The 22,364-nt window shown below is 43.2% G+C and overlaps 1 protein-coding gene across 1 annotated transcript; it reads left to right on the forward strand.

The window, feature by feature from the left end:
• Positions 1-2,253: 2,253 nt before the first annotated feature.
• LOC120936345 (ornithine decarboxylase 1-like) lies at positions 2,254-20,575 on the forward strand. Its single transcript, XM_040348602.1, has 7 exons — positions 2,254-2,341; positions 11,342-11,615; positions 11,710-11,883; positions 11,976-12,148; positions 13,605-13,739; positions 15,987-16,152; positions 20,393-20,575. Exons 2-7 carry the CDS (start codon positions 11,529-11,531, stop codon positions 20,558-20,560), a joined length of 903 nt encoding a protein of 300 aa, XP_040204536.1. The 5' UTR covers positions 2,254-2,341; positions 11,342-11,528; the 3' UTR covers positions 20,561-20,575.
• Positions 20,576-22,364: the final 1,789 nt, after the last annotated feature.

Here is a 22,364-nt window from a genome sequence, read left to right on the forward strand (position 1 = left end):
AAAAACGATAGAAAAAAACGATCGTCTGTGGGGAAATCCATCGGTTAAAAATCAACGCATGCTCAGAATCAAGTCGACGCATGCTCGGAAGCATTGAACTCATTTTTCTCAGCACGTCGTTGTGTTTTACGTCACCGCGTTGGACACGATCGGATTTTTGGGCAAGACTAGTGAAAGTCAGCTTCATTGGATATCTGATGAAAAAATCCATCGGTCCGTTTTCATCGGAAAAAAACGGTCGTGTGTACGTGGCAAAAGGCTCATTTCACATTTACCAAAAAACATCTTGATTATCCCCAAGACTTTTAGGCAAATATTCTGTGGACTGAGACAACAATTTTACTTTTTGGAAGGTGTGCGTCCCGTTGCATCTGGCATAAAATGAATACAGCATTTCATAACAAGAACATCATACCAACAGTCAGACATGGTGGTGGTAACGTGAAGGTCTGGAGCTGCTTTGCAGCTTCAGGACCCGGACGACTTACCATAACTGATGGAACCATTAAGTCTGAGCTCTACCAGAAAATCCTAATGGACTTCAGCGGGAAGTGTGGTGGATACACAGATTGAATACTCGATTTCCTAGTAGAATGAACAGTAGAATGGATGTGAACTTGTTTTTAAAATAAAATAATATATTTGTTTCCACAAGAGGTTAAAAATCGACCTACAGTTTTCAGTCTGTTTCATCTTCCCTCCCCCTCTTCTCTCTGGTTCTACCAACCTCACATGATTTTAATTGTTAATCGATTTTAGATTGGATTGTACCGCCCCCTTTTGGGAGGAATGGATATTTTCCCTATATAAACTTGATTTTATTGTAAATCTGTATGCTATGAGGAAGGCGTTTTGCCGAAACATGTCAGCGCTTTGATGTCACACTGCTGTTTGTGCTCAATAAAGATTTAAGAAGCAATCAAGTTTCCAGCATTCTTTTTGCAATTTAGAAAATCCTAAAGGAGAATGTCCGGCCATCAGTTCGTGACCTCAAGCTCAAGTGCAAATTGGGTTATGCAGCAGGAAAATAATCAGAAACAACATCAAGTCCACCTCCAAATGGTTCAAACAATGCAAAATGTTGGTTTTGGAGTAGCCTAGTCCAAGCCCAGACTTTATCCAATTGAGATGCTGTATCATGACCTTACACAGGCCGTTCATGCTGGAAAACCCTCCAATGTGGCTGAATTAAAACAATTCTGCAAAGAAAAGTGGGCCAAAATTGCTCCACAGCAATGTGAGACTCATTGTCAGTTATCGCAAACACTTAATTGTTGTTGTTGCCAGGGCTGGTGCAAGAATTTTTGACACCCCAGGCGAAACCTAATTTTGCTGCCCCCCTTTGGCTTCACCCCTGAATCCCCCCCTACTTTGCCCAAGCATCAGTGTGACAGAAGCTAGGGCTAGAGGAAGCACGTGGCTGCAATAAAGAGCACTGATCATAGAGACACGCAGGGGATGTTTGCTTCCATTCCATCAGGACATGTTCTCCAGTGCTGCGCCTCTAGAATGACGCTACAGAGCGGCTGTCTGAGTAACATGTAGCAGAGGCGTCCCCTGCATCCCCCTTATCCCAGCAGCGCCCACTAGAGGGTATAACATTTATTACAGAGGTATTTATAATACAGCATAGAAAAATTACATGGCACAGAGACGGAGAGTAGGGAAACCAGCAGCCGGGCGCCCTAGGCAGCCGCCTAGAATGCCAAGTAGTAGCACCGGTTATTAGGTTTAGGAGGCAATTACTTTTTCACAGCATTGTATGTACTGCTGCCAAGATTTCTCTTAATGTTGGCTTAGAGATGTCAGTCTTTATAGTATCAGGAGCACCACCCATACTTAACAAGGACTAATGTCCTCTACTCCTTGAGTTAACAGTGGAGGAAGATGCCGTGGGCGACAAATCTCTCATACGTGGTCTGGATAAAAAACATTTCTGCCAGGTTCTGCGGCTGCTGAGATGCTGGAGAAAAAGATGAGGCAGGTAGAGCAGACTTCAACAACGATTTCTCCTTACTCAAAGTGCTAGGAGTATGAGTAAACGTTGCCTCTTTCAGGTTTTTTATCCCATTTCTGTGAGGATTGCATTGCTCCATGCTGTGACTGCCGACCAGTTGTTTCTACACCTTCCTTCTTTCTAGTCATTGCCGCAAAACCTTAGATGACCAGCAGGCGGAGACAGTACAACATGTTCACTATAGCCAAGGAGCTCCGATAGCCGACCAATCCTGCAGAAACCTCAACGGGGGCCAATGAGGGGAGTAGGAGACACATTCCGTCCACACACGTCCGACTTCAGGACCAGCAGGAACACAGCACCCCCAGATCCACAGCAGCAGAGGTAACTTTGCAGATTTGTTTTTGTTTATTTCTATTTTATTACCTATTAACCACTTGCTTACTGGGCACATATACCCCCTTCCTGCCCAGGCGAAATTTCAGCTTCCGGCACTGCGTAGCTTTAACTGACATTTGCGCGGTCGTGCGACGTGGCTCCCAAACAAAATTGACGTCCTTTTTTTCCCACAAATAGAGCTTTCTTTCGGTGGTATTTGATCACCTCTGTGGTTTTTATTTTTTGCGCTATAAACAAAAAAAGAACGTCAATTTTGAAAAAAAACACTTTTTTTCTTTTTGCTATAATAAATATCCCAATTTTTTTTAAAAATGTTCTCAGTTTAGTCCGATACGTATTCTTCTACGTATTTTTGTTTAAAAAAATAAGCGATAGGTTTGCGCAAAAGTTATAGCGACTACAAAATAGTGGACAGAATTATGATTTTTTTTTATTAATTTTTTTTTACTAGTAATGGCGTACACTTTTGACACATTTTTGGGACCATTCACATTTATACAGCGACCAGTGCTATAAATATGCACCGATTACTGTATAAATGTGACTGGAAGGGAAGGGGTTAACACTAGGGGGCGAGGAAGGGGTTAAATGTGTGCCCTGCATAGTGTTTCAAACTGTGGGGGAAGGGGACTGACTGGGGGAGGTGACCGATCTGTGTCCCTATGTACAAGGGACACAGCATCGGTCTCCTCTCCCTGACAGGACGTGAATCTGTGTGTTTACAGACACAGATCCACGTCCTTGTCTGTGTATCTGCCGATCGCGGGCACCTGGCGGACATCGCAGCTGCCAGGCACGCGCATCGGCACTTCAGTGATGTGGCGGGGGCGCGCTCACGCGCCCCCCAGTGGCTGGAGGAGCGGAGGACGTCCATAGACGTCCTCCCAGCAATTGAGAGCCACCATCTTTTGTCAATTGGCCAGATGTAAAGTGGTTAATATTAATATTTAAACTTTTTTTTGTTTTTGAGTGTTCATTTTTTTTTTTTTTTACTGTTACATTTAAAGAAGCACAAAATTGAAAACAAAAATAAAAAACTTTATTTCATTTGTAAATAACTTTGCAATGCTTTGTACCAGAACCATTTATTTTAAACAGGACAAATTACAGAATAAGGCTGGGTTCAGACTGTTGTGCGGAACGGCTCACAGCAGGGGTTCCCTGTTCATTTCAGGTCAGATTTTTTGCCTGAATTTGGACCTGAAATGGACCAGAAGACGCACAGGACTCTTCTGCAGCCCTCCCGGAGATGTGTAAACCGACTCCATTGAGAGCTGGTCACAGTCTCCTGACATGCAAATTGAATGCGAGGAAACCCACATCCAATTCACAATAGTGTGAACCCAGCCTAAAATGTGTACCTTTTATCCAAAGTATCCAAAGTAAGGTTATTTATTTTTAAATTTAAAAAAAGTGCTTTTATTTCGTTTTTATGGCCTGGACTCACGTAGCACTTACGCGGCGTATCTCGAGATACGCTGCGTAAGTGTAAATGTGCGCCGTCGTATCTATGCGCCGTGCCCATAGAAATAGATACGCCTGAAATTAGGCTTCATCCGACCGACGTAAGTTTCCTACGCCGTCGTATCGTCGGCGCATATTTACGCTGGCCGCAAGGGGCGCTTCCATTGATTTACAATTCGAATATGCAAATGAGGGAGATACGCCGATTCACGAACGTACTTGCGCCTGGCGGATTCATATACGCGGTTTACGTAAGTCGTACGTCCGGCGTAAAGGTAAGCCTCATAAAGCAGGGGTAAGTCATGTAAAGGTATGGACCAGGGAACAGCCGTCGTATTTTACGTCGTTTACGTAGTAGTACGTGATTAGGGCTGGGCGTAGGTTACGTCACGTCATAGGCAGTGATTCGACGAATCTTATGGAGTATTTTAGACGTGATTCTGAGCATGCGCACTGGGATGCGTCCACGGGACAGCGCATGCGCCGTTCGTTCGGCCCATCATCACCGTCCACCTACTTTGAATTAGGCGGGCTTACGCCTAGGAATTTACGCTACGCCGGCACAACGTTGGGAGAGAGTGCTTTGTGAATACTGTTCTTGCCTCTCTACTTTACGTCGGCGTAGCGCATATGAGATGCGCTACGCCCGCATAAAGATGCGCCGCTCTTCGTGAATCCAGGCCGTTATGTTTAAGTGTCTAAGGATTGCAAAATATTCATATAAAAGCAAGAAAAAAAATTTTGTTGTCCTTAAAAATAATATACGTAGAGGATTACTTTGTTATCTTAAAGAGGAAGTAAAGGCGGATTTTTTTTCCTACAAAAAAAAACCCTGCAAGAGAAAGGCATAATGAGCTAGTATGCATAGCATACTAGCTCATGAATTACTTACCTGAGATCGAGGCCCCTGAAGTGCTTCTCATTCCCATCCGCGCTTCTTCCGGGTATCGCCGCTCCAGGGCTGTGATTGGCCGGAGCGGCGATGATGTCACTCCCGCGCATGCGCGTGGGACCGGCACGATCCCGCGCATTCACGCAGGACGGACATAATCCCGGCATGATCCCAAGCATAATGCCGGGACGCTCAGTGCGCCTGCGCTGTAGACATTGGTGCAGTGTTTTCTGCAAATATCTCCTTAATATCTCTTTGTACCTACAGGTAAGCCTTAAGGCTCATACACACAGTCAGACATCCAACAAAATTTCCCTTGGATTTTTTTCCTAATTGATTTGTCCGGTCACACCCATAGCATACACACAGTCAGACTTTTCTGCAAACTTTTCTAAAACTTTCCTAACATCACGTGTTTTTTTTTTGCTATTTTCTGCTCTTTACCGCCACCCTTTGGTTAACTTCTGCTATTGTTTGTTGCTTTTAACATTGGTTCTGAGCATGCGTATTTGCACTTTGTCCAAAAGTTGGTTGGATTGCTGTACACACAGTCAGACAAGGCACCATCGGACTTTTGTTGCCGAAAAGTTGGTCCGTTTGCAGACCCAACTTTTTGTCGGATGAAACCCGAAAAAGTTGGTCCGATGGAGCGTACACACGGTCAGACAAATTCGAAAAGTTGCAGATTTTGAAGTTGGTTGGCCAAAAGTCCGACCGTGTGTATGGGGCTTTAATCTAGGCTTACCTGTAGGTGCAAGCTGTCAGAGTGAGTTTACAACCACTCTAAATAATGATAAAGTTACTGCTGAGTAAACAGGTTCGTAGCAGAAATGTAAAAACTGTTCTGGTCCAAAGGAGGTGTACAGATAAGAGAGTGGAAATGGTTAAAATATACAAAAAAAATCGACTTTTTATTTTTTTCATAGTTTTGTACATTTTTTTTATTTTAACCACTTCCCGACCGCCTCCTGTAGATATACGTCGGCAGAATGGCACGGACAGGCACATCAACGTACCTGTACGTGCCTGCCTAGACGTGGCGGTCGGGTTCCCTCGGGGAGCGATCCGGGACGACGGCGCGGCTATTTGTTTCTAGCCGCTCCGTCGCGATCGCTCCCCGGAGCTGAAGAACGGGGAGAGCCATATGTAAACACGGCTTCCCCGTGCTTCACTATGGCGCTGCATCGATCGAGTGATCCCCTTTATAGGGGAGACTCGATCGATGACGTCATTCCTACAGCCACACCCCCCCTACAGTTGTAAACACACACTAAGTGTACACTAAATCCTACAGCGCCACCTGTGGTTAACTCCCAAACTGCAACTGTCATTTTCACAATAAAGAATGCAATTTAAATGCATTTTTTGCTGTGAAAATGACAATGGTCCCAAAAATGTGTCAAAATTGTCCGAAGTGTCCGCCATAATGTCGCAGTCACGAAAAAAATCGCTGATCGCCGCCATTAGTAGTAAAAAAAATAAAAATAATAAAAATGCAATAAAACTATCCCCTATTTTGTAAACGCTATAAATTTTGCGCAAACCAATCGATAAACGCTTATTGCGATTTTTTTTACCAAAAATAGGTAGAAGAATACGTATCGGCCTAAACTGAGGACATTTTTTTTTTTATATATGTTTTTGGGGGATATTTATTATAGCAAAAATTAAAAAATATTGAATTTTTTTCAAAATTGTCGCTCTATTTTTGCTTATAGCGCAAAAAATAAAAACCGCAGAGGTGATCAAATACCACCAAAAGAAAGCTCTATTTGTGGGGAAAAAAGGACGCCAATTTGGTTTGGGAGCCACGTCGCATGACCGCGCAATTGTCTGTTAAAGCGACGCAGTCCCGAACTGTAAAAACACCTTGGGTCTTTAGGCTGCATATTGGTCCGGGGCTTAAGTGGTTAAAATGTATTCTGATTGAATAGTTGTCTTAATTTTGAAAGTATTTTGCATTTCGCATATTTGTGTTTTTTTTTTGCAATGCTTATGAGCTCTTAAAGCAGTATTAAACCCAAAAGCAAAAATCTATTGTTTTTCAGGGCACAAACTCTCCAGCAGACTGTATCAGTTTAAATGAATGACACAAACCACTAAACACGGGCAGGGGTGATTAAAATTATGAGATGTTTGCTGTAACTGCTTATAAAGTGTGAGCTGGAGTTTAGCTTCCCCTCCCTCCCCAGACTTACAATGCTGCTGTCTGCTGTGCCTCGTGTTCTCATTCCTCCAGAGTTTTGTCCTATTAATACAAGAAGTGTGTTACTGGCCAAATCACCAGGTAAAATCAGAAGAGAAAAAGCCAAAGAAAAGAAAACGATGCAGCCACCACGTCTAATGCCTCGTACACACGGTCGGACTTTTGACTGTGCAAAAGTCCGCTGTGAGTCCATCAGAAATCCGAGGGAAAGAAAGAGAACAGGTTCTCTATCTCAGGTCCGTCGGACTTCCGAAAAAAAAAAAAAGTCCCATGGAGGCTACAAACGGCCGGACTTTCCGAGGGAAAAAAGGCAGTCTGACTTTTTTCTCGGAAAGTCCGACCGTGTGTACGAGGCATAATGAGCTGCAATATATTACATTTTTGTTTTTGGGTTTAACACCACTATTTCCCATACATAATTTCCCAGTGCCTTTACCAGCTAGCCAATGCTCCAATATGGATACTCTCACCGATTAGAGGACATTGGAGCCATAGACTTCTCCTGCTGTCAGTCAAACTTCATTGAGAAGCTGAACATTTATATTTTTTAGGAGAGCTGTCATATTTCAAGTACTTATATAGCACTGTCAATTTACGCAGTGCTTTACATATGCAGTGCCTTGAAAAAATATTTATACCCCTTCAAATTTTCCACATTTTGTCAAGTTACAACCAAAAATGTAAATGTATTTTATTGGGATTGACCAACACAAAGTGGCACATAATTAAGTAGTGAAAGGAAAATGAAAAATGGTTTTCCACATTTTTTACCAATAATATCTAAAAAGTGTGGCATGCATTTGTATTCAGCCCCCTTTACTCTGATACCCCTAACTGAAATCTAGATGAACCAATTCAGAAGTCACCTAATTAGTAAATAGAGTCCACCTGTGTATAATTTAATGTCAGTATAAATACAGTTGTTCTGTGAAGCACTCAGAGGTTTGTTAGAGAACCTTAGTGAACAAACTGCATCATGAAGGTCAAGGAACACACCAGACAGGACAGGGATAAAGTTGTGGAGAAGTTTAAAGCAGGGTTAGGTTATCAAAAAAATATCCTAAGCTTTGAACATTTCACCGTCACTGTTCAATCCATCATCCAAAAATGGAAAGAGTATGGCACAACTGCAAACCTACCAAGACATGGCCATCCACCTAAAATTAGTCAGAGAAGCAGCCAAGAGGCACATGGTAACTCTGGAGGATCTGCAGAGATCCACAGCTCAGGTGGGAGAATCTGTCCACCGGACAACTATTAGTCGTGCACTTCACAAATCTGGCCTTTATGGAAGAATGGCAAGAGTGGCAAAGAAAGTTATAAGAAGTCCCATTTGCAGTTTGTGAGAAGCCATGTGGAAGAAGGTGCTCTGGTCAGATGAGACCAAAATTTTACTTTTTGGCGTAAAAACAAAACGCTAGTAACAACAAAGCCTGGGGAATGCCCAGGAAAAACCCAAGCCTACTGCGGTGGAAAACAAACACTGCACTTCACCCTGAACACACCATCCACACTGTGAAACATGGTGGTGGCAGTATCATGTTGCGGGGATGCTTTTCTTCAGTGGAGACAGGGAAGCTGGTCAGAGTTGAGGGGAAGATGGATGGAGCCAAATACAGGTAATTTTTAGAAGAAAACCTGTTAGCGTCTGCAAAAGACTTGAGACTGGGGCAGAGGTTCACCTTCCAGCAGGACAACGACCCTAAACATACAGCCAGAGCTACAATGGAATTTTTTTGATTAAAGCATATTCATGTGTTAGAATGGCCCAGTCAATTTCCAGACCTAAATCCAATTGAGAATCTGCGGCAAGACTTGTAAATTGCTGTTCACAGACGTTCTCCATTAAATCTGACAGAGCTTGAGCTATTTTGCAAACAGAAATGGGCAAAAATGTCACTCTCTAGATGTGAAAAGTTGGTAGAGACATCCCCAAAAAGACTTGCAGCTGTAATTGCAGTGAAAGGTGGTTCTGTGGAGTATAGACTGGGGGGGGGGGCTGAATACAAAGGCACACCACATTTTTTAGATATTTATTTGTGAAAACTTTTAAAAACTATTTTTAATTTTCCTTCCACTTCACAATTGTGTGCCAATTTGTGATGGTCTATCACATAAGATCCCAATAAATAAATTTACATTTTTGGTTGCAACATGTGGAAAATGTCAAGGGGTATGAATACTTTTTCATGGCACTGTACATTCACATCAATCCCTGCCAGGGTGAATTTCATTTAAATCAAATTGATGTAAATAACGATTTAAATCACTAGTAAAAAGGCTTGATTTAAATCAACTCAATTTAAATCATAATTTTTAAAGAGCAACTATCATCTCTGTCATGCAGCTGCTCCTTCTCTGACCCACTGTTGACTCACCAACATTCCCATTCACTTTAATGGGGCGGCTGCTAATGCGGCAGTGACACAACAAGTTGAGGGATGTGGTGGCAGCAGGTGAGTGGATGCCCTTATAACAGGCGCTGACATGATGGATCTGAAATGACAGGTGCTCTTTAACTGTAAGTACATATTCTTGATGGTAGTTAGAATCTTTAATATTTGCAAACAAAATGAAGGTTTCCTATTTAGAATAATAAGCTATCAGGTTAGTAAAACAATATGAAATATAAAAATTGGCTTGGGCAGAAAGGGGGTGAAAGTGCCCAGTAGGCAAGTGGTTAAAAAACTGGAGGCCAGACACATGAAGAGATTAGTCACAGAAAGGGGGAGATACTTAGAAGTTTTCACCTTCTAGGATTGATAATATGGGATATATTGTTGGATGGTTGAAATATATTTGGTATCCCAGCAGCCCCCCTTTTTGGCCACCCCCTGTTTTCACCGGGTTTGTACCCCGACAGGTGGCTGATTAGGGGAATGTACCGCGTAGGCGACTATTTTGACCATAGGGGCATACGTCCCTCCTCATATTTCACGGGAAGCCTGGAGATGCCCCCCGCTGAGAGCTTCCACTTACAACAAATGTATCACTTTTTCCAATCCCTACAGAAAGACAGCTCTGATGAAGCAGTCCGTATTGTGTTCGAAAACAGATGCATGCAGGATGCTGCTCTGCGGGGGACCATCTCGCTATTCTATAAACTGTTTATCACCAATAATGATTGATTACCCTATCAGGTGGCATGGCATAGGGATCTGTCCATAACCGATGGAGCGGAAGACTGGCGTAAATGGAGCACGAGAATTCATAAAGGCATTCTGAATGTAGCCTTAATAGAAGCAGGTTATAAAGTCCACGCCAAATGGTACTTGGTGCCAGAGCACTTGTCAAAAATGTATCCAGGCGCCACAGCTGGGTGCTTCAGGGGTTGTGGTCAAATTGGAACACAATTGCATATGTGTTGGGCGTGCCCTAAGGTCCGCTGCTTTTGGATAAGGATACACTCACTTATTTTCTTGGTCACGATGGTCAATATCCCTAAAGAAGCGAGTATAGCCTTAATAAATAAGCCTGTTGAAAATATCCCTCGACATACCCAGACCCTGATTTATATCATGTTCCTGGCAGCTAAAATCGCTATAGCCACAGCATGGAAAAGCCCTGTTATATCTATGGATCATGCTGAACGAAAAGGTAGTGAGTATCTTACAAGATAAGCAACCGACCTTTGAAAAAGTTTGGTCTCCTTGGCTAAACTATTTGCAGGTCCCAAGAGACTGATGCCAATAATGACTGGAGGATCCCTGCACGGACTCACTTCTTCCCTCTTTATTTCTTTACCATTTCTATTGTTCCTCTGATCCTAACCGATCTAGGAATCATGTTTTATTTGCTTTTCCCCCTCCTGTTTTTCTCCTCCTTTCCTCTTTTTCTACTCAGATTTAAGGCTATAATTGAGGGTTTGAAGCCCCCATCAGGGGAGACATGGGGAATATATTTGGAGAAAAATGGTCACTGGACTAGAACCCTCTAAATTTTTGAGAGCCTGCTCACAGTGACTTTGTTTCAGCAAGGTCTCAATCTCAGGATCTTCCTACCCTCATTCATCTTCAAATTGATATACAGGGCAATAATCCTGACGGCCACCTCTCAGGGATAATAATGTCTCTGTAATGCACTATGTTCATAACCCAAAGATTACTTTTCTTTCTACTTCTGTTATGCCCACATGTTCCACTGAGGCCTTACTAAAGACCTAACCGGTTTACCAAGCTCTTCCCCGGATGATTCCATAGTCTCCTCCCCTCATTTGTTTTGTACCAGTTCTTGTTGTATGATTCCGAGCATGCAAGGATTGTTTGCTGCTCTGCACAGTGTTCAATTAATCTGCATCTTCTTAAAAATACCAATAAAAATGAATGAAACAGAAATATATTTGGTTTCTACTGCATATTATGACATGCTGGTTATTACTATATGGATGGAATTTATTGAATTTTCCTGGATTTTATTTTTGCAGCACAGCACCAAAGAAGGATCCTTTGTTGGAAGTACGTTTTGTGCTATCTGAGGGGCTTCTATTTCACCGTACAACCACCTTTGGGGCAAGGTTGAGGCTCTTTTTGCAATAAACGCCATCTCCCGCCTAGTCTTCTCTTTTACAGTTTGTTGCATTCTTCATTAATTGGGCTTGTGACTCCGATAGAATGAATAGCTTTGACTTTAGCTTGCTTGAGGAAGGATTCACTGCCCAGGACATCCTGGAACAGAAAATCAATGAAGTTTCCTTGTCTGTAAGTATCTCAAGTAATGTTTTATAGAGGCTTGGTTGCAGATGTAATGGATGTTGAAATGTCTAACCTTAGTAAATTTCTTGCATTTTTCCAGGATGACAAGGATGCTTTTTATGTAGCTGATCTTGGTGACATTGTAAAGAAACATATCCGGTGGCTTAAAGCACTTCCACGTGTAACACCATTTTATGCCGTTAAATGTAACGACGGCAAAGCCATTGTGAAGACAATAGCCAATTTGGGGGCAGGATTTGATTGTGCCAGCAAGGTGTGTAATAGAACACGAGCCAAGAGAAAAATCTATCTACAGTTTTCTTTTATAAATGCCATATGTGTTCTAATGTTTCCATTTCTCCTCAGGCTGAAATTCAGCTTATCCAGAACATTGGTGTCCAACCAGAGAGAATCATTTATGCCAACACATGTAAACAAATTTCAGAGATAAAATACGCAGCAAGCTGTGGTGTTGAGAAGATGGCATTTGATAGCGAAGGGGAACTAATGAAAGTGGCCAAGAATCACCCCAATGCCAAGTAAGGAACGAAATGATATAAATGCTTTATAAAACATTCTGTATATACAAGTACCTATGCAAAATCTAAAGTTTTGTATTTAGCATATGAAAAGTATAGAACTCATGCCACTACTTATTGTCTGTTTAGAGAGATTTCCCTTAAAGTATTAAAATTATACCAAAGGTACGTAATCATTTTTTTTAAATAACAAACAGTCATACTTACCTCCACTGTGCAGCTCGTTTTGCACAGAGTGGCCCAATCCACGTCTTCTGGGGTCCCTCAGTGGCTGTCTTGGCTCCTCCTCGCATCAGATAACCCCCCTTGGGAAGCGCTTTTCCAAGGGGGTTACCTTGTGGGCGCGCTCCTGAGTCCAGCATTTGTGTTCAGAGACACGAATGCTGGACTCAGCCCCTCCCGCGGGGCCCGCGTCATTTGGATTTGATTGACAGCAGCGTGAGCCAATGGCTGCGCTGCTATCAATCTATCTAATGAAGAGCCGAGAAGACCGGGCCGAGAAGAGCAAAGAAGCCAGCGCGTTCTCGACGCAGGACTTTCGAGGGCTCAGGTAAGTAAAATGGGGGACTGGGGTGCCTGTAATCATCGGATGTTTTTTCACCTTAATGCATAGGATGCATTAAGGTGAAAAAACAGGAAGGTTTACATCCCCTTTAAGTTCCCCTTTGCACAAAAATTTATAAATCTGTGAACTATCACCTTACATTTCCCACGCCCCCCAGTCCCTGCTGCACTTACCTTTTCAGGTGATTAGCTGTCAGTGCCCACACAGCCAGTGCAGTTGTTTGGGGATATTAAATCACCCACTCTTCCTCCCTCTAGGGATTCCAGGATGGATCATAATGATTTTGATTGGCCAATGCCGGCAGGTTAATGCTTTGACCAATTGGAGCCACTCTGGTCTGTCCCAGAATCCCTACAGAAGGGGAAGAAGAGAGGGGATTTCAATACCTAGGACCCCTATATCAGCTGTCTGGGCAGTGACAGCTTATCACCCACAAAGGTAAGTGCAGTTGGAAACAGGGGGGTGTGAAGGGTGAAAGCTGCTCATCTTTAATTTTTTTATAGAAGAGGTGAACTTAACTCCTGTCCTGTAGACCATCAGGAAGTGAGAGGATATCTGAGGTAAATACCCACTTAGACAGATGTTACCAGAACACACCTCCCTGCCTTGTTCAAAACTACAAACACGTTTGCTTTATAATGGCGTTAATAAAATGGCAGCAGTTGCTTTGGGGATGTATACACTTACTTGGCACAGCCCTAATCTCCCATGATCCGCTAGAGCTGTTATGTTGGCAAATATTTTGCTTGGAGAAATACTACTAAATGCCCAAAGAATTTATGTTGTACCAAAATTAGTCAATTTTACGTTATTCAAATCAAAAGCCTAAATGTAGGACGTCTAACAGTTTTTCTGCGGTAGAACTCAAGTTCTCTGCCTTTTGTCTTTCAGACTTGTGCTGCGAATAGCAACAGATGAATCCAAGACTGTGTGTCAGCTCAGTATGAAGTTTGGTGCCACTCTTAAAACAAGCAGGTTGCTTCTTGAGCGTGCTAAAGAATTGAATATTGATGTCATTGGCGTAAGGTATGGATTTTTCAGGAAGTCCCTCTATTTCAACCACACGCAGATGAAAAAAAATGTAACTAAAAAGCTGTTAATATAAAATGGTGTAATGGTTTAACCACTTCAGCCCCGGAACGATTTGCGCCCTTAATGACAGGCCTTTTTTTGCAAAATGGCACTGCGTTGCTTTAACTGACAATTGCATGGTCATGCGATGCTGTACCTAAACAAAATTGATGTCCTTTTTTCTCCACAAATAGAGCTTTCTTTTGGTGATATTTGATCACCTCTGAGGTTTTTATTTTTTGCGATAAAAAAAGGCGATTTAAAAAAAATAACTTTTTTTACTTTCTGATATAATACATATCCCAAAATAAATAAAAAATAAATCAAAATGTATTCATCAGTTTAGGCCGATATATATTCTTTTACATATTTTTGGTAAAATAAATGACAATAGCGTATATTGATTGGTTTACGCAAAAGTTATCATATCTACAAACTACGGGATAGACTTAGGGACTTAAATTTTTTTTTTATTGTCTTTACTGGTAATGGCGGTGATCTGAGATTTTTTGCAGGACTGCGATATTGCGGCCGAAAACTCTGACCCCAAATGACACCTTTTTGGGGACCAGTGACATTATTACATTGATCAGTGCTGTAAAAATGCACTGATCAATGTAGAAATTACACTGGCAGGGAAGGGGTTAACACTAGGGGGCAATCAAGTGGTTAAGTGTGTTTCCTGGGTGTGTTCTAACTGAAAGGGGGGATAGGCTTACTGGAACATAACCAAGATCACTGTTCCCGATTACTGGAAACAGGAGATCTCTGTCATGTCACTAGGCAGAATGGGGGAATCACCATAGGCGTGCGCACAGGGTGTTCCAGCTGTGCCCAGGCACCCTAATCACTCCCTGCTGTGCAGATTCACCCCTGCCGCCCAGTGTCCCCTCCCACAGCATGGCTGCGCTTCCCACATCTCCCATTGGATACTGCAGTGGGCATACATAGATGATATTTCAGGATGAGTGGGGTAAGGGGTAATGTCATTTACCGCCCCTTCCCTTTCTGAATGAACACAGTGAGAGATCGGTACCATGTTTTTGAGCTTTCAGGTGCACACCCTAATGCAACAGGCTGCGCACACCTATGGGAATCACCTTGATTACATAGTCAGTTACTTGTTCTGCCTCAACTCACCGCGATTGCGGGTCATAAAGTCCACTGGCACGCATGGACCGATGTACAGGTACGTAGATTTGCGCAGGAGAGCCGACCTGCCACAGTATATCTGCATGAGCTGGTCTGCTAGTGGTTAAGCTCTCCAGAGTGATGGTCTGCAAAATTACTTATGTAGTCTGGATCAACACAATGGCCCGGATTCACATATATTGGCCCATATTTATGCCGGCGTAGCGTATCTAATATACGCTACGCCGACGTCGCGCAGAGAGGCAAGCACCAAATTCACAAAGCACTTGCCTCCCAAACTGCGCTGGGTTTCCTCGGCGTAAGCCGTCGTAGGTGGAAGTGGGCGTGAGCCATGGTAATGAGGCGTGACCCCATGCAAATGATGGGCCGAGTGCCATACAAGTACTTAAAACGAATGGCGCATGCGCCGTCCCGCGGACGTATCCCAGTGCGCATGCTCAGAATCACGTCGGAACTACTTCCTAAGATACGACGGATCACTGCCTACGACGTGAAAGTAACCTACGCCCAGCCCTATTCACGTACTACGTAAACAACGTAAAATACGACGGCTGTGTTCCCTGGTCCATACCTTTTGCATGGGTTGCGCCTCATATATGGGGAATAACTTGACGCCGGACGTACGACTTACGCAAACCGCGTATATTTTGCGCCGGGCGCAAGTACGTTCGTAAATCGGCGTATCTCCCTCATTTGCATATGTGCATAGAAAATCAATGGGAGAGGCAAATGCGCCCAGCGTAAATATGCGCCCACGATACGACGGCGTAGGCAAGTTACGTAGGTCGTAGGAAGCCTATTTTTAGGCGTATCTTAGTATGTGGGTCGGCGCATAGATACGACGGCGCACATTTGTACTTACGTCGGCGTATCTTGAGATACGTCGGCGTAAGTGCTTTGTGAATCCGGGCCAATCTGTTTACTGAATAGCTAATAGCCTTTTTTCCAATAAGCCTAGGCAGTTTTGAGCATCATTGTTTAAGAAGTTGTTCAGATGGGTCTGGAGTATTATGAGTTCAAAGTCTTATGATATTCCTTTTCTTTATTTAGCTTCCATGTTGGCAAGCACTGCAGAGACCCACAAACCTTTGTTCAAGCTATATCTGATGCTCGCTGTGTCTTTGATATGGGAGCTGAACTTGGCTTCAACATGCACTTACTTGACATTGGTGGCGGCTTCCCTGGATCCAAGAATGCCAAGCTGAACTTCGAAGAGGTAAAAAATGCTCTTTATTGTGATTCTTAGCTAGGGGCAATATGGACCGATATTATTATTAGCTAAATAGCTAAGTATATGTTTAGAACTTAGACATTTCTAACGGATTACAGGGTTTGCTAAGTAATTAAAGTTTACATACATATAAACCATCTGCTTCTTTTGTTCCATATACTGTATGTTGTAATTCTGTGGTCTGCACTACTACCTAACCTCATAAGTGCAATAGGTAGAATTCTCATTTAGCCTTTTTGAGCCCCTTTCACACTGCCAGGACTTAAAAGTCGCACGATTTTGATGCGATTTTGCAGCCACGATTTTGCCGTGATTTCAGGGAATGCCTGCATAAACTCGAGGTCCATGGACCTCAACTCGCATCAAAGTCAGAGAAATCGCACAGTTATGAATGGTTATCATTGGGAATCATAGGGTATGACTTGTCATGTGACTCCAAAGTCGCAGGAAAAGTCGCACAAGTGTGAAAGGGTGTGTTCTTATTAAACTCAAAACCTAAGCACATAGGGAACACCTAAAGTGCAAAAGTTGGGAATGCAAGCTGGTTAACCAAAGGATTCCATCCAGGGGCGGACTGACAACTCATGGGGCCCCCGGGCAATAGAAGATTATTGGCCCCCCGGGCAATAGAAGATTATGGGGCCCCCGGGCAATAGAAGATTATGGGGCCCCCGGGCAATAGAAGATTATGGGGCCCCCGGGCTTACAGATGGCCACCAAGCCAGGAAGCAGTACAGAGGCGGGGCAGCTAAAATCTTGGGATTTTTACATCAAAAGCATGTCGGTTTTGGACATATCAGGGACAGATGTAAAAAAAAAACACAGATTTTTACATACTGTCCCTGGTTTAACTGAGCCTGGCAACCCTGATGGGGCCCCCTAGTGGTATGGGGCCCTCGGGCAGTGCCCGAGTGCCTCAATGGTCAGTCCGCCCCTGATTCCATCATTTGTGTTTGTGACTTGGGATTAGGGCCATAAATCCAGTGTAGCTGGAAATATAATTCACGTACACTCCAATATTAAGAAAATAAGTGAGCTGAAGAAGTGGCCTAGCATGAGTTGTCAGTGCCCGGGGCAAAGCAAGTACTGTATTTATTGGCGTATAACACTCACTTTTTTACCCTGAAAATAGAGGGTAAACTGTGCCTGCGTGTTATACGCAGGGGGGTGTAGAACGTTTTTTTCCTGAAACTTCCCTCTGAAAGTTTTTAGCACCCCTGTTTAAAGTTTAAAGCTTTTAGCACCCCTGAGTTATTTCCACTAGTACAGTATTAAACCCCTTATGGTACATTTTAGGATTATTCATACATATACTGTATATATGGTCTTTGTAGTTTAATAAATATACTATATACAGTATATATTATTATTTAAGGAAGATACTAAGGGAAGAATATATATTATACTGGTGGTCCTTACTAAAGAATGTAGGCCCATGGATTGTTATGCCTGTTTTGCTGCTGCATACATGCTGGGGTCTGCCCAGTGGCTGGCCCACTGAATTCACCCACTGGCCATCCCACTCCTTCAGTGCACCCACTTTTATTTTAACACTCTTGCAACCTAATATATGAAAATGAAATGTGTATTCCAAGTTATTAGTGCTTTCAAGATTTAACAGTAAGGAATTATATTTTGGCCAAACAGCAGCAAAGAGATCCCCATATATTCAGCTAAGAGTCATCCCCATATATTCAGCAAAGAGACAGCCCAATCCAGTAGAGAGACATCCTCATATATTCAGCAACATGACAGCCCCATATAATCATCAAAGAGACAGCCCAATCCAGCAAAGAGACATCCCCATATATTCAGCAAAGATACAGCCCAATCTAGCAAAGAGACAGTCCAATCTATTCAGCAAAGAGACATCCCAATCCAGCAAAGAGACATCCCCATATATTCAGCAAAGATACAGTCCAATCTAGCAAAGAGACAGCCCAATCTATTCAGCAAAGAGACATCCCAATCCAGCAAAGAGACAGCCCCAAATATTCAGCAAAGTGACATCCCTATGCAGTAAAGAGACAGCCCCAAATATTTAGCAAAGAGATGGCCCATGCAGTAAAGCGACATCCGCATATTTTCAGCTAAGAGACAGCCCAATCCAATAAAGAGACATCCCTATATAGCAAGGAGACATCCCCATATAGCAAAGAGATAGGCAGGCTGAAACCTGGACACATTACTCAAAACCTCCACTGTCTGGGTGAATCTTGAACAGGTGGCAACACTAGGTGTCACTCATGCCCTTCATAATACAGTGGGTCCCCATAGAGACCCCCATTAGACCATTATAGGGGACTCTAAGTGGGGTGGGGGGTGCTGCCATAAGGGCACTCTGATCTAACAGGGGTCTCTAAGGGGGGCTTCTGATATAAGGGGGCTGTGATCTAATGGGCGAGGGGTCTCTAAAGGAGAGTGCTAATATAAAGGTACTCTGATCTAATGGGGGGCCTCTAGGGGGGGTTGCTGACTACTGATTTAATGATTGGTCTCCACCTTAGATAGCCCCCATTTGCTCAGAATCACCTTATATCTGTCCCCCCACTTACAGAACCAATTCGGCTAGAGTCATTTTATATTAGCACCCCACACCCTTTAAAGCCCTCCATTAAATCCAACTTACAAAACCAATTAGGTTGAGTCCTCTCATATCGGCGCCCCCTTCCCCTGAAGACCCTAATTAACTTGCCTTACCGGCAGGAGCCGTTACGACCTAGGAAGTGTGGGGGCTGGAGTTTGGGGGCAGAGCTGGGAAGGTGGAGCATTATTTTCCTCCCACTGTGCCAGGGTGGGGGAAAGGAGGGGGAGTCAGAGAGAATGCAGAGAGAGAGCAGGCAGGCGCTGCTCTACTGTACTAACACAGGATTGTAATCCCAACTGGTGCCTGGGATGGGGTGGGACTAATTTCTGCGCCCCTTTAAATGTTGCACCCAGGGTGACCGCATCGGCAGCCAACCCCCCCCCCCCCCCCCGCTATGCCACTGAGCTGGAGTGAGCAGTCTATTTGATGCCATGCTGCTTCCTACCTTCCTAAATAGCTTATGTTTGCAATGAGCACAACATATTTTGCCATGATGGACCTTAAAGGAGTTGTAAAGGAAAAACATTTTTTGGCTAAAATTTATGTCTGCAAGGTAGACAGACAGAATAATGTAATGATTCTGTTAAAAAACGAGTAAATACCTATTAAATTCCTTCATCTATATCACCTGCGGCTTTCTAGTTTCTGTTCTCTCATTCACTTCCTGGTTTGCGGCGCTCGTTCAAGTAAGAACTACATTTCCCAGTATGCATTGTGGCACGCCCAGTAATTCACACCTCCTTGATGTCTCTAACACGTAGAGAGAGTCCTGACCACCGCAGTAAAGCCTCCCTTCACGGTGGTGAGTAACAATCAGACAAGCCGGAAGTGAACAGAACAGAGAAGAAATAGAGCAACTTCTGAGCAAAAACGAACAAAGAGGAATGTCTGCAGGTAAAGGATGCTTATTATGAAAAAAATTTTTTCCTTTACAACCCCTTTAAAGTTGCAACCAATTGTAATATGATGATTAAGCCTTTTATGTATGCACAATGGTTGCTCTTTCAATCTGGATGGCGCCATTTAACACCTAATTCTCAGGCTCCTGATCCTGTAAGTAGAAATAGGACATCAACTTTCCCAGTTGTCTAATTTCAAATTCATGTAGCAAATTCTTGTGTAAAGCAAATGAATTTTGGAAAAAGTCAATTATGCCTTGTACACACGATCGGAATTTCCGATGGAAAAAGTCAGACAGACTTTTTCCATCAGCTATTCCGATCGTGTGTAGCCCCATCAGAGTTTTTTCAACGGAAATTCAGATGAATTCCATCAGAGTTTAGATATAGAACATGTTCTATTTTTCTCAGATGGAATTCCGTCGGAATTCCGATGAGATTGGGCCGGTCAAAAGCCTGATCGTGTGTACGCGGCATTACCGGGGTTTCTGCATTTTGCTAGGAGTAGTTTTTAATATGTTGAAGACAATTCTTTCATATCAGTATGGTTACATTTACTTTAAATTGCCCTCTAAGCAACTTAGAGTGGCTATAAAGGATAAAAAAAAATTGGTATACAACTACTGGGACATTTTTTACCTTAATGCAGGGACTGCATTGGGTAAAAACTGTCTAGCTTTGAACTATACCTTGTTTAAATGTAAAAAAAGCAATGCTCATTTTCTTTAATTTTCTTTAGGTGATATCAGTGATAAATCTAGCCTTGGATCAATATTTCCCTTCTGACTCAGGTGTGAAAATTATTGCAGAGCCTGGAAGATACTATGTGGCATCTGCGTTTACACTGGCTGTCAATGTTATCGCTAAGAAAGTCATGCTGACTGAACAGGGCTCTCATGGTATGTAATGCACATGAATACAACTCACCCAGAGCATGCTTTAACCACTTCCCTACCGCTGTATTGTCATATGATGGCAGCAGGAACCCTTTGTCCCTCCGGGCCGCCGTCATATGACGTCTTTGGCTTCCTGAGCCTCTAGGGGGTGCCCCCACGGTGTCACTCGGGAGCTGATGCGTGTGCCCGGTGGCCACGATGTCCGCCGGACACACACGCTTGCCTGTCACACAGCAGGGACATGGATCTGTGTGTGTAAACGCATAGATCCACGTCCTGTCAGGTGAGAGGAGAACGGTCCATGTGTTCCCAGTACAGAGGAACACTGACCAGTCTCCTCCCCTTGTGAGTCCCCGCCCCCTACAGTTAGAATCACTCCTTAGGATACACATTTAACCCCTTGATCGCCCCCTAGTGTTAACCCCTTCCCTGCCAGTCACATTTACACAGTAATCAATGCATTTGTATAGCAATGATCGCTGTATAAATGTGAACACGCTTCGGGGGCGCACCCCCCTCTTCAGAGCCAGGCTATTTAAAGGCATTCAGGTGGCACAGATCACCTGACCTCACCCAAATATATAGGCTCTCCTAGCAGGCCAAGGAATTCAAGAAAACCCCTGCCCATTGGCTGAAATACCCCATATACCCATAACCTAACCTTGCATTGCCCTTCTCATATCTAGTACCACCAAGTACCTGACCACCTAGTGGTAGTAGAGAAAAGAAAACAAGGCCAAACTTAGGGAGAAATCAAAAGATCTCTAGCAATCAACCAGGATAACTACTCCTAGCAAGTAAATTTGTGAGGAGCAACCATGCCTAAATTCCAGGGTGCTACATTTCCTTTTGACACTTTTTGGAAAAAAAATTACACTTTTTTTCATTTATGTGGGGGCGGAGATCTGGGGGCCCCCTTGTTAGACACCTTTCACACTGGAGGCATTTTCCAGGCTCTTTAGCGCTAAAAATAGCACCTGTAAAGCGCCTTGTAACGACACCCCAAGTATGAAAGGGGTTAAAGTTGTTTAGGATATTCCATTCCCAAACATCAAGGCAGCTACCGCACACTACAACCAGCCGAACAAGAAACCCATACAAATAATTCTCCCCCAGATACGAGACAAGGCTCCTTTGCTGAGGGTCAAACAGGAATATATTCTTTATTAAAAGACTACAGGCTTATATACAGTAAAAAAGAGGAAGTGCATTCATATCCTGCTCATATTACTCTGAAAACACACCTGTGACCAGACCTAATTAACATGAGCTAATTAACTAATCCCTTTAAGCAGCCAAGATGACTCAGAGACATGACCTTTAGGCTAGAGTTGATGTCTTGTAGCTCAGAAGACACAATCAACATTATCACCAATCAACACAGAACTAATTGACCCAATTACAGGGTCAATTAGCACAAACCACAATGAAAGACCCCTAGAAGTTATCCTAGACTCATTTACATTATAACAGACAACAGACAGACAGGTGGCTGGAGTTGAACACATCAGCCTCTTTCAATTAATTAATGTTGAGTTCAGAATCAAACAAATTAAGAATAGTCTTTACATATATCCTGGGAGATATTGTGGATAAATAGTACTGTCCCATTTTAAGTAGTCAAAAATATATTCTCTCAGTCACCCTATGCCCTTAATGGACATAAGAGGTGCATAGGGAGCTGAAGCAAGGGTATCCCATACTTTCTAAGGAATTCTGGGTTCCACATACATGCCTGAAAAATGCCCCATCTGCAATCCCAGTGTGAAAGCCCGAGTGCTTTCACACTGGGCCACTGGGCTGAAAGGACGTCAA

Source organism: Rana temporaria, chromosome 4, assembly GCF_905171775.1.
Source record: "Rana temporaria chromosome 4, aRanTem1.1, whole genome shotgun sequence".
NCBI lineage: Eukaryota > Metazoa > Chordata > Amphibia > Anura > Ranidae > Rana > Rana temporaria.

What these genes read in the sequence shown, in the direction of transcription:
- LOC120936345 (XM_040348602.1), top strand. Translation starts at nt 11,529, where the DNA reads ATGAATAGCTTTGACTTTAGCTTGCTTGAGGAAGGATTCACTGCCCAG. An exon ending in AAGAATCACCCCAATGCCAA is followed by an intron (nt 12,149 to 13,604) that starts GTAAGGAACGAA and finishes TTTGTCTTTCAG; the next exon opens with ACTTGTGCTGCGAATAGCAA. An exon ending in CCAAGCTGAACTTCGAAGAG is followed by an intron (nt 16,153 to 20,392) that starts GTAAAAAATGCT and finishes AATTTTCTTTAG; the next exon opens with GTGATATCAGTGATAAATCT.